Source organism: Oncorhynchus mykiss, chromosome 14 (assembly GCF_057628025.1).
Source record: "Oncorhynchus mykiss isolate SJ-2025 chromosome 14, ASM5762802v1, whole genome shotgun sequence".
Classification (NCBI taxonomy): domain Eukaryota; kingdom Metazoa; phylum Chordata; class Actinopteri; order Salmoniformes; family Salmonidae; genus Oncorhynchus; species Oncorhynchus mykiss.
Window position 1 is genome coordinate 33703533 of NC_143035.1, and position 15349 is coordinate 33718881.

A 15349-nucleotide genomic window follows, 5' to 3' on the forward strand; every position below is an offset into this window, starting at 1 on the left:
AGTGAGGGAGAGAGAGAGAGAGAGGTTGGAGAGAGGGAGAGAGAGGGAGAGAAAACAGAGTTCAGATGGCCAATGAAGACGTCAATGAGACTCTCAATCAATTTAAATGGGAGACGGTCGGAGGCAGCAGATGGTCCTGTAGAAACATTGATCCAGGCCTGACCCTTACACTATCTAACTGCTCAATAGCCAGCCATTAAATAAAATGACTTTTTCTCATTTCTCATGTTTTTCATAAGGCTTTAAAGCTACTAGAACTGAGTTAAATACAGAACCAGTCAAACATCTGGACACACCTACTCATTAAAGGGTTTTTCTTTATTTTTTCACTATTTTCTACGTTGACGAATAGTAGTGAAGACATCAAAACCATGAAAAAACACATATGGAATAGGCAAAAAGGTGTTAAAGAAATCAAAATATATTTTATATTCTTCAAAGCCACCCTTTGCCTTGATGACAGCTTTGCACACTCTTGGCATTCTCTCAACCAGCTTCACCTGGAATGCTTTTCCAAAAGATTGAGCACTTGTTGGCTACTATTCCTTCACTCTGCGGTCCAACTCATCCCAAACCATGTCCGTTGGGTTGAGGTTGGGGGATTGTGGAGGCCAGGTCATCTGATGTAGCACTCCATCACTCTCCTTTTTGCTCAAATAGCCCTTACACAGCCTGTAGGTGTGTTGGGTCATTGTCCTTGTGAAAAACAAATTATATTCCCACTAAGCCCAAACCAGATAGGATGGGGTATCGATGCAGAATGCTGTGGTAGCCCTGCTGGTTAAGTGTGCCTTGAACCACACATGCGGAGATCATATGTTCACCTACTCTGCGTCTCACAAAGACACGGGGGTTGGATACAGAAATCTCACATTTGGACTCATCAGACCAAAGGACAGATTTCAACAGGTCTAATGTCCATTGTTTGTGTTTCTTGGCCCAAGCAAGTCTCTTCTTATTGGTGTCCTTTAGTAGTGGTTTCTTTGCAGCAATTCAACCACGAAGTCCTGATTCACACAGACTCCTCTGAACAGTTGATGTTGACATGTGTCTGTTACTTGAACTCTGTGATGCATTTATTTGGGCTGCAATTTCTGAGGCTGGTAACTGTAATGAACTTATCCTCTGCAGCAGAGGTAACTCTGGGTCTTCCATTCCTGTGGAAAGAATGCCGAGAGTGTGCAAAGCTGTCATCAAGGCAACGGGTGGCTACTATGAAGAATCTAAAATAGAAAATATATTTTGATTTGAATGCTACATGATTCCATATGTGTTATTTCATAGTTTTGATGTCTTCACTATTATTCTACAATGTAGAAAATAGTACAAATAAAGAAAAACCCTTGAATGAGGAGGGGTGAACTTTTGACTGGTACTGTAGTTCACATGTGGCTTTGTACAGTATGTTGCAAAACAGGACATTTCCTTTAAGATGAAACAATAGTGTGTGTGTGTGTGCGTGTGCGTGTGCGTGTGTGTGTGTGTGTGTGTTTGTGTGTGTCTGTGTGCGTGTGTGTGTGTGTGTGTGTGTCTGTGTGCGTGTGTGTGTGCGTGTGCGTGTGTGCGTGTGCGTGTGTGTGTGTGTGTGTGTGTGTGTGTGTGTGTGTGTGTGCGCGTGTGCGTGTGCATGTGTGTGTGTGTGTGTGAATAATCTCCGCTGTGCAAGTAAACATACATTCATACAATTAAAAGCACAGAAACATGTTTTTTTTTTCTATACAAGTTTATTTACAAAAATGTATGAAAATTGTCTTTTACAGCTCCTCGCTAATGATGATGATGATGATATACACACATGCAGATTCGGACTCTTCTTGTAGTAGTCACTAAGCTGCTTGGCAATTCTCTCTGTGTGAAGTGAACTTACAAAATAAAACAAACTGTCATGGTTTCTACTGTAGAATCTGACGTCGGTTAGAAGAGCTTGTACTAAGTCATCACGTATTTTACATGCAATTTCTTAGAAACATTCGGAAACCAATCATTTTCTTGTGTAGCCTTAATAAATAAATCTAATTTAAATAAATGTACACGTGTCTTTCTTTACAAATGTTTTATTTCCCATTTCTTCCCTTTTAAAGATTTTTTAAAAATATTTTTTTATTTTTTTTTTATGTTAAACTTTCTATCCGCGGTTTTAGGCGATTAAATGTCTTCCTAAATCCTAATGAAGTTACAGTCTTTTGAACAGAAAAGGGAAATGTGGTAAGCGTAAGTGCCTTGTAGTAATCCATGGTCTCATTGTAATTATTTATATTATTCTAAGTAAATTCACCAAACACTAATAACGAAATTAAAATTGAAAGCAAATCATCAAACCACAGCTTATTCGTTAATAAATACCAAGGTCATCCATAATAACTACAGGTAAAAAGCCATTACTGTTTGAATTGCAGTTCATCTACTATTGAATGTCCCGTCTGGTTTGGTTTTAGTTGCTTGTACAGAAGACTTGAATGATTTTAGGTTACATGAACATCCAGTTTACAAACAGCCTATTTTGGAGCGACACCGTGTGAGTGAGTTTTCTCTTCGTATTCTACACACCATAAAACACACTGCGAGAGGTACTCATCTATGAAACTTGCTCAGACAGTCCTCTGCATTCTTTAATTAACCCTGTTGGCAGTATATTGGGATTGTGAGATGGTCTGTTTTAAGAAGTGTACATCCAAATGCTGCATCTCACATTCATCTCTTTCAAGAGTCCCTGTGTGTACGTCCAGAATGACATCCTATTACTTATATAGTGCACTACTTTTGACCAGAGGCTCTAGTCAGAAGTAGTGCACTACATAGGGAATAGGGGGCCATTTCAGATGCACTACCAGTGCCTGGGCTCAGAGTCGTGGACAACAACATATTTAACCAATTGATTCATCGTTCAAAACAATTCCTAGGTCACAGCAATATAACAAGCTATCTTCTAATAATAAGTGACTTACTGTACAGTGCCTACAATAAACGTATTTTAAAACACATTTAACCAGTAAAAACCTGGCCTGCAAGAATAATTAGGATAATCGGATCAAATTCCCTTAGCAGACAAAAACAATTTATTATCTGTAGTATCGTATTCATTTTCTGTACGGGCACTTGGAAATGTGCTTGGGGTTGCAAGTGATGGCTTTAGGTATCTCTCTCTCTCTTTGTGTCTTCTTAGTTCGTTACAGCATCTCAAATAAATGTACAGAAAACAACCCTGTCTTTCTGTTTACTTGTCTGTTTAGTTGTTTAGTTGTTTAGTTGTTTGTGTGTTTGTGAGTTGTGATTAGTTGCATTGTTCTAAGTCATTCTGTGAGTCTCTGAGTGTTTCATACATAAGGCACTGGAGTAAACCGATTTAAGTTCTTCACGTCACCAGTCCTGTCATGTCTTCATTGCAGATTATCGTCGCCATTTTCCGCCAGGAGAGGATTTAGCTGCAGTTCAGGAAACCCCCATCTAGACGTGTTCATGTTGTTTCATCATGGGGTCAGTAGTCACAGTCGTTGGTAAGGTACCTGGTCTAGCTGACGTGTATGATACCTGTTTAACAGGAAGGAAGTACAGGGATAATATCAATTGCATTTACTTGATTCCTCGCGTCCTCTCTCCTTGCCTCCTTCTCAAAACCAATTGGATGAGAAGTCAGTGGTCCCTCCCCTCTGACCTTCTCATTCGATTAGTTTTGAGGCGAGAGGACGTGAGGAATCAATGAAATGCAATTTGAAAGTCTCACACAGTGACACATGGGTGATAGGTCTGTTAAATGGTGGATGAGATGAGATGTATCATTAGGTTGGAACGGTTGAGTCATGATGTGTGCCAGTATTACTTGGGACATTAGCTTAGCTATTAACGATTCGCAGATGCCGCTAGGACATTCTACTGAGTAAACTGAAACATTAAGCTCAATAAAGTGTGAGTGTTTACGAGATATGCTGATAATGCAGATTTCAATTTTTTTTCTGGATAAAAAAAGGGGCTTAGGTGGTGGGCGAGGCAGGGGGTGTGGAAGGGGGCAAGGCCTGCCAGTTGGGGCGGCTGAATTTATAAATAATTTAGAGGCCCCCATCTTGACGGTGTAAAGAAATATTAGTATTAGTATTCATATTTGACCCGAAAAAACACTTAGGCGGACAGCAAAATGATTTACCTGTAGTCATACACAGTATATAGCAATGTCAAATCTGTAAGAGTGTTCGGGAATTGTAAATGTAATGTTGGGTTGTCTGTTGTGGGTATGTCCAAGTCAAGAGTGATAAAGTGTTACGGAATCACACCAACAGCTTGACAAAAACACAAACAAATAAATGAATCATTCAACACCAACGACACCACCAGAAGAAACAAAATGATGTCACAGAGACAGAATCAGGAAGAGAGCAGCGTCGTCATTACCCTTAGATCTTAACGCTCTCTGTCCCATACACGTTGTAGCCTTCTCTGTACGTGGCAAAGTTCTGTGGGTTGGTCGGGGGAGCTGGCTTCAATTTCTCAGCATTCTTTGCTAGTTTGAGCCGTTTGGTTTCTGCACGCGATTTGTAACAGAACTCAATCAGAGCCACCATCATGGCCAGCCCCAGCCCTCCAACCAGAATATAGAAGACTCCAGCCACATTGCTCAGGCTGAGAGCACTTGTCTTGTCCTGGGGAAGGTGAAGAACATAGTTAGAGGGTTTGTGGTGGAGAGAGTTCTGTAGAGAACAGTGCAGCCTACCAGTATGGCTCTAAAGCAAAGTATCTATAGTCCTCCAATTGATCCTTACAGTCTTGTTGAAATAACAGTCGAATACCTAACACTTGGTAACTCACATGGATACTCTATTATCAGACCCCTTCTACAAACTCTCTCTCTGAGATTGAAATGTTTCTGATGCTAACCAATGGCAGATCATACTACAGACTCCAGAGGCTAATAGCAACAGAAGGTTGACAAAAGTAAAGGATGGCTGAGGTTGACTCTAGAAGAGGTCTGGACTGGTTTTCCTATAGTGGTGCAAGAAGTTGTGAGGAACATCTGAACACCATAGTCAGACCATTCTCCGATGAAGGAGAGACGAGTCACCTCTTTAGTTTGATCTAGGTGAATGTAGAGCTTCCCCTATTCTACAGGCCTTCTTCCATATAAGGAAGCTGCGGTCAGTAACTCACAGGTCAACATTTCAAGCCCTGTCCTGAAAAAAAAAAAATGTCTTGGTACACTGTGATACTGTGTAGTCAAATCTCTCTGACATCAAAACAATCCCCAAAGCCATTTTACGAACGGATTCAAACCATTCTGCTGCTGCTTATTTCCCAAACATGTTGATTGAAAATTTGTTCATGAGAGTTTTACCATTTGCAGTTTAACCCTTTGAGGTTTGACTGAGAGTCTATATCTGTGGAAAATAGATCTGTTAGTTCATTAGCCTGGCTATGGTCTCAGAGGGTTAAATAAGAGGTTTATTACGTTCTTAGACTTCATGTGGGGTGGAAACAACAAGATCTCTTCATTGCAACTCCTTGATCAGACAAAAAGCTGAAAAACACCCCACGGTGCTGTAACATCTTACGGAAGTTAATTGGAAGCAGTCGCTCACAACAAGAACACTGTGTTTGTTCACCCCAAAACAGGAAGCTAAAGAACCCAATAGATACATTTCCATGCAACCTAGTAACAACACAGATAAATCAAATTTTAATTAAAAGTTTTAGTAAATAGAAACAGCAGCATAATGGTAAGAATATCATGAATGTAAAGTGTGAAAATGAGCAAAAAATAACACTTAATGTCAACAGCTAGTCAACAACTATTCAATGATGGCGTTTGATTATTTTACACAATTTACAATTTCCCCAAGCATATCCTAATGTAATTTACCATTACAGTTTGTGTGGGGGAAAAAAAATCATTACCTATTTCTATAAAAATGACTTTAACATTAACATTAGCCCCCCCCAAAAAAATGACAAAATATTTTTGGGATGTGATTAGAATTGGGGAAATAGTGCATTATGGATTTGAGCCACTTCTCCATTTTTGTTACATGTATGTGGCAGAATGTTGCTTGTATGAATAAATAACATACTAGGAGGTAAAGGGATAGACAGTATAGCTAATCTAGATGTTTTAGTGTAGTTTAGTATTTGTTCATATGAACACTGGGAATCAGCACAGAAGACCTGCGGAGACTGACCTTACTTCCAGAGTCCTTGGTTCCACATTCACCCTTATCGTACCACCATTTGTTTTTCAGCTTGTCTAAGATGCCTTGTTCACTGAGTTTCAATACGGCAAGGTTTACAGGAGTTCTTCACGTGGGAAATAACATAAATAACATCATATTATGTTATTTTATGTTATTCATAACTTCATAGCTTACATTATGTCATTACAAAGCGATCGAGCAGGACTCCTGGCCGTTGTCACATCACAGAGAACAGGCATTCTAGTCTATTACCTTGTCGTCATTGACCAGCCCTAGTCTAGGGCCAGGGCCTGCTCCTATCGCTTCGAGTAATCGGCAGACGCTGGTAACAGGACGAGCAGGTACTGACTGTACACTCCGCTGGTCTGAGATTATCTAAAGCTGAGGAAGGTATTTGTTTGTGGGCACAGCAGGGTAGATGTCTGACCAGCACTTAACAAGTTTGATCCAACTAGAACCTTCTCTTGACTAACAGTAGCAGTAAAGGACTACAAGACAACTGTTGACCCGATATCTTCCCCGTCGGTAGAAACAGAGGCTTGGACACCTCCTACTGCAACATCACAAGTTGGCTCTGAGATTTGGTGGCAAAGACTTTGAACTCAACTTTGAATCTCAGGACACTAATAATGTCATGTATTCTGACATGAAAATCAGCATTAAAAAAGTGAATAAAGCAAAAGGTGTTTGACATGAACCTTCTCATGAGAAGCGGTGCTGTTTATTGGTGGGGAAAGCGTGGTGGATATAGGCTTTACTATATCCGCTTAGAAGGGGGATTACTGTCAACAGAACCAAGCTACAGTTTTATTACCGGTGTTTAAGCTCAGCTTTGGCACATCAGGGGAATAATACATGTGGTTTCTCTCTGTAATATGGTTTCAGAAGAAGAAACTGATAAGTAATTGGCAACGTTTATTTAGGATGTTCTCACTGCCTTACAACTGACATAGTGCCATTAACTGTGCAAAGGTATGTTCCAATACATATATATTTTAAATTAAGCTATGATGCTATGATGCTATGATGCTATGATGCTATGATGCTATTATGCAATGATGCTATGATGCTATGTGTGGAGTGAACAAATAAATAATGATGCATAATGATGCATAATAAGGAAGACTGTTCATGCTCTATATAGTCGCTATAGAAACAGACTGGTGATGTTCTGTATATACCCTATAGAAATAGACTGGTGATGTTCTGTATAGACCCTATAGAAACAGACTGGTGGTGCCCTCCTCTTCAGCCCCTATAGAAACAGACTGGTGGTGGTCTACTCTACATCCCCTATAGAAACGGACTGGTGGTGGTCTATGCAGTCTCTATAGAAACAGACTGGTGGTGCTCTACTCTACATCCCCTATAGAAACAGACTGGTGGTGCTCTACTCTACATCCCCTATAGAAACAGACTGGTGGTGCCCTCCTCTTCAGCCCCTATAGAAACAGACTGGTGGTGCTCGACTCTACATCCCCTATAGAAACAGACTGGTGGTGCCCTCCTCTTCAGCCCCTATAGAAACAGACTGGTGGTGCTCTATATAGTCCCTATAGAAACAGACTGGTGGTGTCCTACTCTACATCCCCTATAGAAACAGACTGGTGGTGCTCTACTCTACATCCCCTATAGAAACAGACTGGTGGTGCTCTATATAGTCCCTATAGAAACAGACTGGTGGTGCCCTACTCTACATCCCCTATAGAAACAGACTGGTGGTGCTCTACTCTTCAGCCCCTATAGGAACAGACTGGTGGTGCCCTCCTCTTCAGCCCCTATAGAAACAGACTGGTGGTGCTCTATATAGTCCCTATAGAAACAGACTGGTGGTGCCCTACTCTACATCCCCTATAGAAACAGACTGGTGGTGCTCTACTCTTCAGCCCCTATAGGAACAGACTGGTGGTGCTCTACTCTACAGCCCCTATAGAAACAGACTGGTGGTGCCCTACTCTACATCCCCTATAGAAACAGACTGGTGGTGCTCTACTCTTCAGCCCCTATAGGAACAGACTGGTGGTGCTCTACTCTACAGCCCCTATAGAAACAGACGGGTGGTGCTCTACTCTACATCACCTATAGAAACAGACTGGTGGTGTCCTCCTCTTCAGCCCCTATAGAAACAGACTGGTTGTGCTCTACTCTACATCCCCTATAGAAACAGACTGGTGGTGCTCTACTCTACAGCCCCTATAGAAACAGACTGGTGGTGCCCTCCTCTTCAGCCCCTATAGAAACAGACTGGTGGTGCACTACTCTACAGCCCCTATAGAAACAGGCTGGTGGTGCCCTACTCTACATCCCCTATAGAAACAGACTGGTGGTGCCCTCCTCTTCAGCCCCTATAGAAACAGACTGGTGGTGCTCTACTCTACATCCCAAATAGAAACAGACTGGTGGTGCTCTATATAGTCCCTATAGAAACAGACTGGTGGTGCTCTATATAGTCCCTATAGAAACAGACTGGTGGTGCCCTCCTCTACATCCCCTATAGAAACAGACTGGTGGTGCCCTTCTCTACATCCCCTATAGAAACAGGCTGGTGGTGCCCTACTCTACATCCCCTATAGAAACAGACTGGTGGTGCCCTCCTCTTCAGCCCCTATAAAAACAGACTGGTGGTGCTCTACTCTACATCCCAAATAGAAAAAGACTGGTGGTGCTCTACTCTACATCCCCTATAGAAACAGACTGGTGGTGCCCTCCTCTTCAGCCCCTATAGAAACAGACTGGTGGTGCTCTACTCTACAGCCCCTATAGAAACAGACTGGTGGTGCTCTATATAGTCCCTTTAGAGACAGACTGGTGGTGCCCTCCTCTTCAGCCCCTATAGAAACAGACTGGTGGTGCCCTCCTCTTCAGCCCCTATAGAAAATGACTGGTGGTGCCCTCCTCCTCAGCCCCTATAGAAACAGACTGGTGGTGCCCTCCTCTTCAGCCCCTATAGGTACAGACTGGTGGTGCCCTCCTCTTCAGCCCCTATAGAAACAGACTGGTGGTGCCCTACTCTACTTCCCCTATAGAAACAGACTGGTGGTGCCCTCCTCTTCAGCCCCTATAGAAACAGACTGGTGGTGCCCTCCTCTTCAGCCCCTATAGAAACAGACTGGTGGTGCCCTCCTCCTCAGCCCCTATAGAAACAGACTGGTGGTGCCCTCCTCTTCAGCCCCTATAGAAACAGACTGGTGGTGCCCTCCTCCTCAGCCCCTATAGAAACAGACTGGTGGTGCCCTCCTCTTCAGCCCCCATAGAAACAGACTGGTGGTGCCCTCCTCCTCAGCCCCTATAGAAACAGACTGGTGGTGCCCTCCTCTTCAGCCCCTATAGAAACAGACTGGTGGTGCTCTACTCTACATCCCATATAGAAACAGACTGGTGGTGCCCTCCTCTTCAGCCCCTATAGAAACAGACTGGTGTTGCTCTACTCTACAGCCCCTATAGAAACAGACTGGTGGTGCTCTATATAGTCCCTTTAGAAACAGACTGGTGGTGCCCTCCTCTTCAGCCCCTATAGAAACAGACTGGTGGTGCCCTCCTCTTCAGCCCCTATAGAAAATGACTGGTGGTGCCCTCCTCCTCAGCCCCTATAGAAACAGACTGTTGGTGCCCTCCTCTTCAGCCCCTATAGGAACAGACTGGTGGTGCCCTCCTCTTCAGCCCCTATAGAAACAGACTGGTGGTGCCCTACTCTACTTCCCCTATAGAAACAGATTGGTGGTGCCCTCCTCTTCAGCCCCTATAGAAACAGACTGGTGGTGCCCTCCTCTTCAGCCCCTATAGAAACAGACTGGTGGTGCCCTCCTCCTCAGCCCCTATAGAAACAGACTGGTGGTGCCCTCCTCTTCAGCCCCCATAGAAACAGACTGGTGGTGCACTACTCTACAGCCACTATAGAAACAGAGTGGTGGTGCTCTACTCTACAGCCCCTATAGAAACAGACTGGTGGTGCTCTACTCTACATCCCCTATAGAAACAGACTGGTGGTGCCCTACTCTACAGCCCCTATAGGAACAGACTGGTGGTGCCCTCCTCTTCAGCCCCTATAGAAACAGACTGGTGGTGCCCTCCTCCTCAGCCCCTATAGAAACAGACTGGTGGTGCCCTCCTCTTCAGCCCATATAGGAACAGACTGGTGGTGCCCTCCTCTACAGCCCCTATAGAAACAGACTAGTGGTGCCCTCCTCTTCAGCCCCTATAGAAACAGACTGGTGGTGCTCTTACTCTACATCCCCTATAGAAACAGACTGGTGGTGCCCTACTATACATCCCCTATAGAAACAGACTGGTGGTGCTCTACTCTACAGCCCCTATAGAAACAGACTGGTGGTGCCCTCCTCTTCAGCCCCTATAGGAACAGACTGGTGGTGCTCTACTCTACATCCCCTATAGAAACAGACTGGTGGTGCCCTACTCTACATCCCCTATAGAAACAGACTGGTGGTGCTCTACTCTACATCCCCTATAGAAACAGACTGGTGGTGCTCTACTCTGCAGCCCCTATAGAAACAGACTGGTGGTGCCCTCCTCCTCAGCCCCTATAGAAACAGACTTGTGGTGCCCTCCTCTTCAGCCCCTATAGGAACAGACTGGTGGTGCCCTCCTCTTCAGCCCCTATAGAAACAGACTGGTGGTGCCCTCCTCTTCAGCCCCTATAGAAACACACTGGTGGTGCCCTCCTCCTCAGCCCCTATAGAAACAGACTGGTGGTGCCCTCCTCTTCAGCCCCTATAGAAACAGACTGGTGGTGCACCACTCTACAGCCACTATAGAATTAGAGTGGTGGTGCTCTACTCTACAGCCCATATATAAACAGACTGGTGGTGCCCTCCTCTTCAGCCCCTATAGAAACAGACTGGTGGTGCCCTCCTCTTCAGCCCCTATAGAAACAGAGTGGTGGTGCTCTACTCTACAGCCCCTATAGAAACAGACTGGTGGTGCTCTACTCTACATCCCCTATAGAAACAGACTGGTGGTGCCCTACTCTACAGCCCCTATAGGAACAGACTGGTGGTGCCCTCCTCTTCAGCCCCTATAGAAACAGACTGGTGGTGCCCTCCTCCTCAGCCCCTATAGAAACAGACTGGTGGTGCCCTCCTCTTCAGCCCATATAGGAACAGACTGGTGGTGCCCTCCTCTACAGCCCCTATAGAAACAGACTAGTGGTGCCCTCCTCTTCAGCCCCTATAGAAACAGACTGGTGGTGCTCTTACTCTACATCCCCTATAGAAACAGACTGGTGGTGCCCTACTATACATCCCCTATAGAAACAGACTGGTGGTGCTCTACTCTACAGCCCCTATAGAAACAGACTGGTGGTGCCCTCCTCTTCAGCCCCTATAGGAACAGACTGGTGGTGCTCTACTCTACATCCCCTATAGAAACAGACTGGTGGTGCCCTACTCTACATCCCCTATAGAAACAGACTGGTGGTGCTCTACTCTACATCCCCTATAGAAACAGACTGGTGGTGCTCTACTCTGCAGCCCCTATAGAAACAGACTGGTGGTGCCCTCCTCCTCAGCCCCTATAGAAACAGACTTGTGGTGCCCTCCTCTTCAGCCCCTATAGGAACAGACTGGTGGTGCCCTCCTCTTCAGCCCCTATAGAAACAGACTGGTGGTGCCCTCCTCTTCAGCCCCTATAGAAACACACTGGTGGTGCCCTCCTCCTCAGCCCCTATAGAAACAGACTGGTGGTGCCCTCCTCTTCAGCCCCTATAGAAACAGACTGGTGGTGCACCACTCTACAGCCACTATAGAATTAGAGTGGTGGTGCTCTACTCTACAGCCCATATATAAACAGACTGGTGGTGCCCTCCTCTTCAGCCCCTATAGAAACAGACTGGTGGTGCTCTACTCTACATCCCCTATAGAAACAGACTGGTGGTGCCCTCCTCTTCAGCCCCTATAGAAACAGACTAGTGGTGCCCTCCTCTTCAGCCCCTATAGAAACAGACTGGTGGTGCCCTCCTCCTCAGCCCCTATAGAAACAGACTGGTGGTGCCCTCCTCTTCAGCCCCCATAGAAACAGACTGGTGGTGCACTACTCTACAGCCACTATAGAAACAGAGTGGTGGTGCTCTACTCTACAGCCCCTATAGAAACAGACTGGTGGTGCCCTCCTCTTCAGCCCCTATAGAAACAGACTGGTGGTGCTCTACTCTACATCCCCTAAAGAAACAGACTGGTGGTGCCCTACTCTACATCCCCTATAGAAACAGACTGGTGGTGCTCTACTCTACATCCCCTATAGAAACAGACTGGTGGTGCCCTACTCTACAGCCCCTATAGAAACAGACTGGTGGTGCCCTCCTCTTCAGCCCCTATAGGAACAGACTGGTGGTGCCCTCCTCTTCAGCCCCTATAGAAACAGACTGGTGGTGCCCTCCTCCTCAGCCCCTATAGAAACAGACTGGTGGTGCCCTCCTCTTCAGCCCCTATAGGAACAGACTGGTGGTGCCCTCCTCTACAGCCCCTATAGAAACAGACTGGTGGTGCTCTACTCTGCAGCCCCTATAGAAACAGACTGGTGGTGCTCTATATAGTCCCTATAGAAACAGACTGGTGGTGCCCTCCTCCTCAGCCCCTATAGAAACAGACTTGTGGTGCCCTCCTCTTCAGCCCCTATAGGAACAGACTGGTGGTGCCCTCCTCTTCAGCACCTATAGAAACAGACTGGTGGTGCCCTCCTCTTCAGCCCCTATAGAAACAGACTGGTGGTGCCCTCCTCTTCAGCCCCTATAGAAACAGACTGGTGGTGCTCTACTCTACATCCCCTATAGAAACAGACTGGTGGTGCCCTACTCTACATCCCCTATAGAAACAGACTGGTGGTGCTCTACTCTACATCCCCTATAGAAACAGACTGGTGGTGCCCTACTCTACAGCCCCTATAGAAACAGACTGGTGGTGCCCTCCTCTTCAGCCCCTATAGGAACAGACTGGTGGTGCCCTCCTCTTCAGCCCCTATAGAAACAGACTGGTGGTGCCCTCCTTCTCAGCCCCTATAGAAACAGACTGGTGGTGCCCTCCTCTTCAGCCCCTATAGGAACAGACTGGTGGTGCCCTCCTCTTCAGCCCCTATAGAAACAGACTGGTGGTGCTCTTACTCTACATCCCCTATAGAAACAGACTGGTGGTGCCCTACTATACAGCCCCTATAGAAACAGACTGGTGGTGCTCTACTCTACAGCCCCTATAGAAACAGACTGGTGGTGCCCTCCTCTTCAGCCCCTATAGAAACAGACTGGTGGTGCTCTACTCTACATCCCCTATAGAAACAGACTGGTGGTGCCCTACTCTACATCCCCTATAGAAACAGACTGGTGGTGATCTACTCTACATCCCCTATAGAAACAGACTGGTGGTGCCCTCCTCTTCAGCCCCTATAGAAACAGACTGGTGGTGCTCTACTCTACTTTCCCTATAGAAACAGACTGGTGGTGCCCTTCTCTACATCCCCTATAGAAACAGACTGGTGGTGCTCTAATCTACAGCCCCTATAGAAACAGACTGGTGGTGCCCTCCTCTTCAGCTCCTATAGGAACAGACTGGTGGTGCTCTACTCTACATTCCCTATAGAAACAGACTGGTGGTGCCCTACTCTACATCCCCTATAGAAACAGACTGGTGGTTCTCTACTCTACATCCCCTATAGAAACAGACTGGTGGTGCTCTACTCTGCAGCCCCTATAGAAACAGACTGGTGGTGCTCTATATTTTCCCTATAGAAACAGACTGGTGGTGCCCTCCTCCTCAGCCCCTATAGAAACAGACTGGTGGTGCCCTCCTCCTCAGCCCCTATAGAAACAGACTGGTGGTGCCCTCCTCTTCAGCCCCTATAGAAACAGACTGGTGGTGCCCTACTCTACTTCCCCTATAGAAACAGACTGGTGGTGCCCTCCTCTTCAGCCCCTATAGAAACAGACTGGTGGTGCCTTCCTCCTCAGCCCCTATAGAAACAGACTGGTGGTGCCCTCCTCTTCAGCCCCTATAGGAACAGACTGGTGGTGCCCTCCTCTACAGCCCCTATAGAAACAGACTGGTGGTGCCCTCCTCTTCAGCCCCTATAGAAACGGACTGGTGGTGCCCTACTATACATCCCCTATAGAAACAGACTGGTGGTGCTCTACTCTACATCCCCTATAGAAACAGACTGGTGGTGCCCTACTATACATCCCCTATAGAAACAGACTGGTGGTGCTCTACTCTACATCCCCTATAGAAACAGACTGGTGGTGCTCTACTCTACAGCCCCTATAGAAACAGACTGGTGGTGCTCTATATAGTCCCTATAGAAACAGACTGGTGGTGCCCTCCTATACAGCCCCTATAGAAACAGACTGGTGGTGCCCTCCTCTTCAGCCCCTATAGAAACAGACTGGTAGTGCTCTACTCTACATCCCCTATAGAAACAGACTGGTGGTGCCCTCCTCTTCAGCCCCTATAGAAACAGACTGGTGGTGCTCTACTCTACATCCCGTATAGAAACAGACTGGTGGTGCCCTACTCTACATCCCCTATAGAAACAGACTGGTGGTGCCCTACTCTACTTCCCCTATAGAAACAGACTGGCGGTGCCCTCCTCTTCAGCCCCTATAGAAACAGACTGGTGGTGCCCTCCTCTTCAGCCCCTATAGAAACAGACTGGTGGTGCCCTCCTCCTCAGCCCCTATAGAAACAGACTGGTGGTGCCCTCCTCTTCAGCCCCCATAGAAACAGACTGGTGGTGCACTACTCTACAGCCACTATAGAAACAGAGTAGTGGTGCTCTACTCTACAGCCCCTATAGAAACAGACTGGTGGTGCCCTCCTCTTCTGCCCCTATAGAAACAGACTGGTGGTGCTCTACTCTACATCCCCTATAGAAACAGACTGGTGGTGCTCTTCTCTACATCCCCTATAGAAACAGACTGGTGGTGCCCTACTCTACATCCCCTATAGAAACAGACTGGTGGTGCTCTACTCTACATCCCCTATAGAAACAGACTGGTGGTGCCCTACTCTACATCCCCTATAGAAACAGACTGGTGGTGCTCTACTCTACATCCCATATAGAAACAGACTGGTGGTGCTCTACTCTGCAGCCCCTATAGAAACAGACTGGTGGTGCTCTATATAGTCCCTATAGAAACAGACTGGTGGTGCCCTCCTCCTCAGCCCCTATATAAACAG

General features: G+C 46.0%; 1 protein-coding gene across 2 annotated transcripts in view; it reads right to left on the reverse strand.

Moving 5' to 3' along the window:
- Nucleotides 1-1704: 1704 nt before the first annotated feature.
- LOC110487786 (glutamate receptor 3) overlaps nt 1705-15349 on the reverse strand; it is a 292170-nt gene continuing 278525 nt past the window's right edge. Inside the window, exons 14-16 of one of the 2 annotated variants that reach the window (XM_036943366.2) lie at nt 6162-6276; nt 4384-4631; nt 3164-3528 (exon numbers count right to left, since the gene is read on the reverse strand). In XM_036943366.2, the coding sequence (XP_036799261.2) occupies nt 4386-4631; nt 6162-6276 (361 nt within the window). In that variant the 3' untranslated portion in view covers nt 3164-3528; nt 4384-4385. Of the gene's footprint in view, nt 3529-4383; nt 4632-6161; nt 6277-15349 lie in introns of both variants that reach the window. The other variant, XM_036943367.2, reaches the window with a different exon arrangement.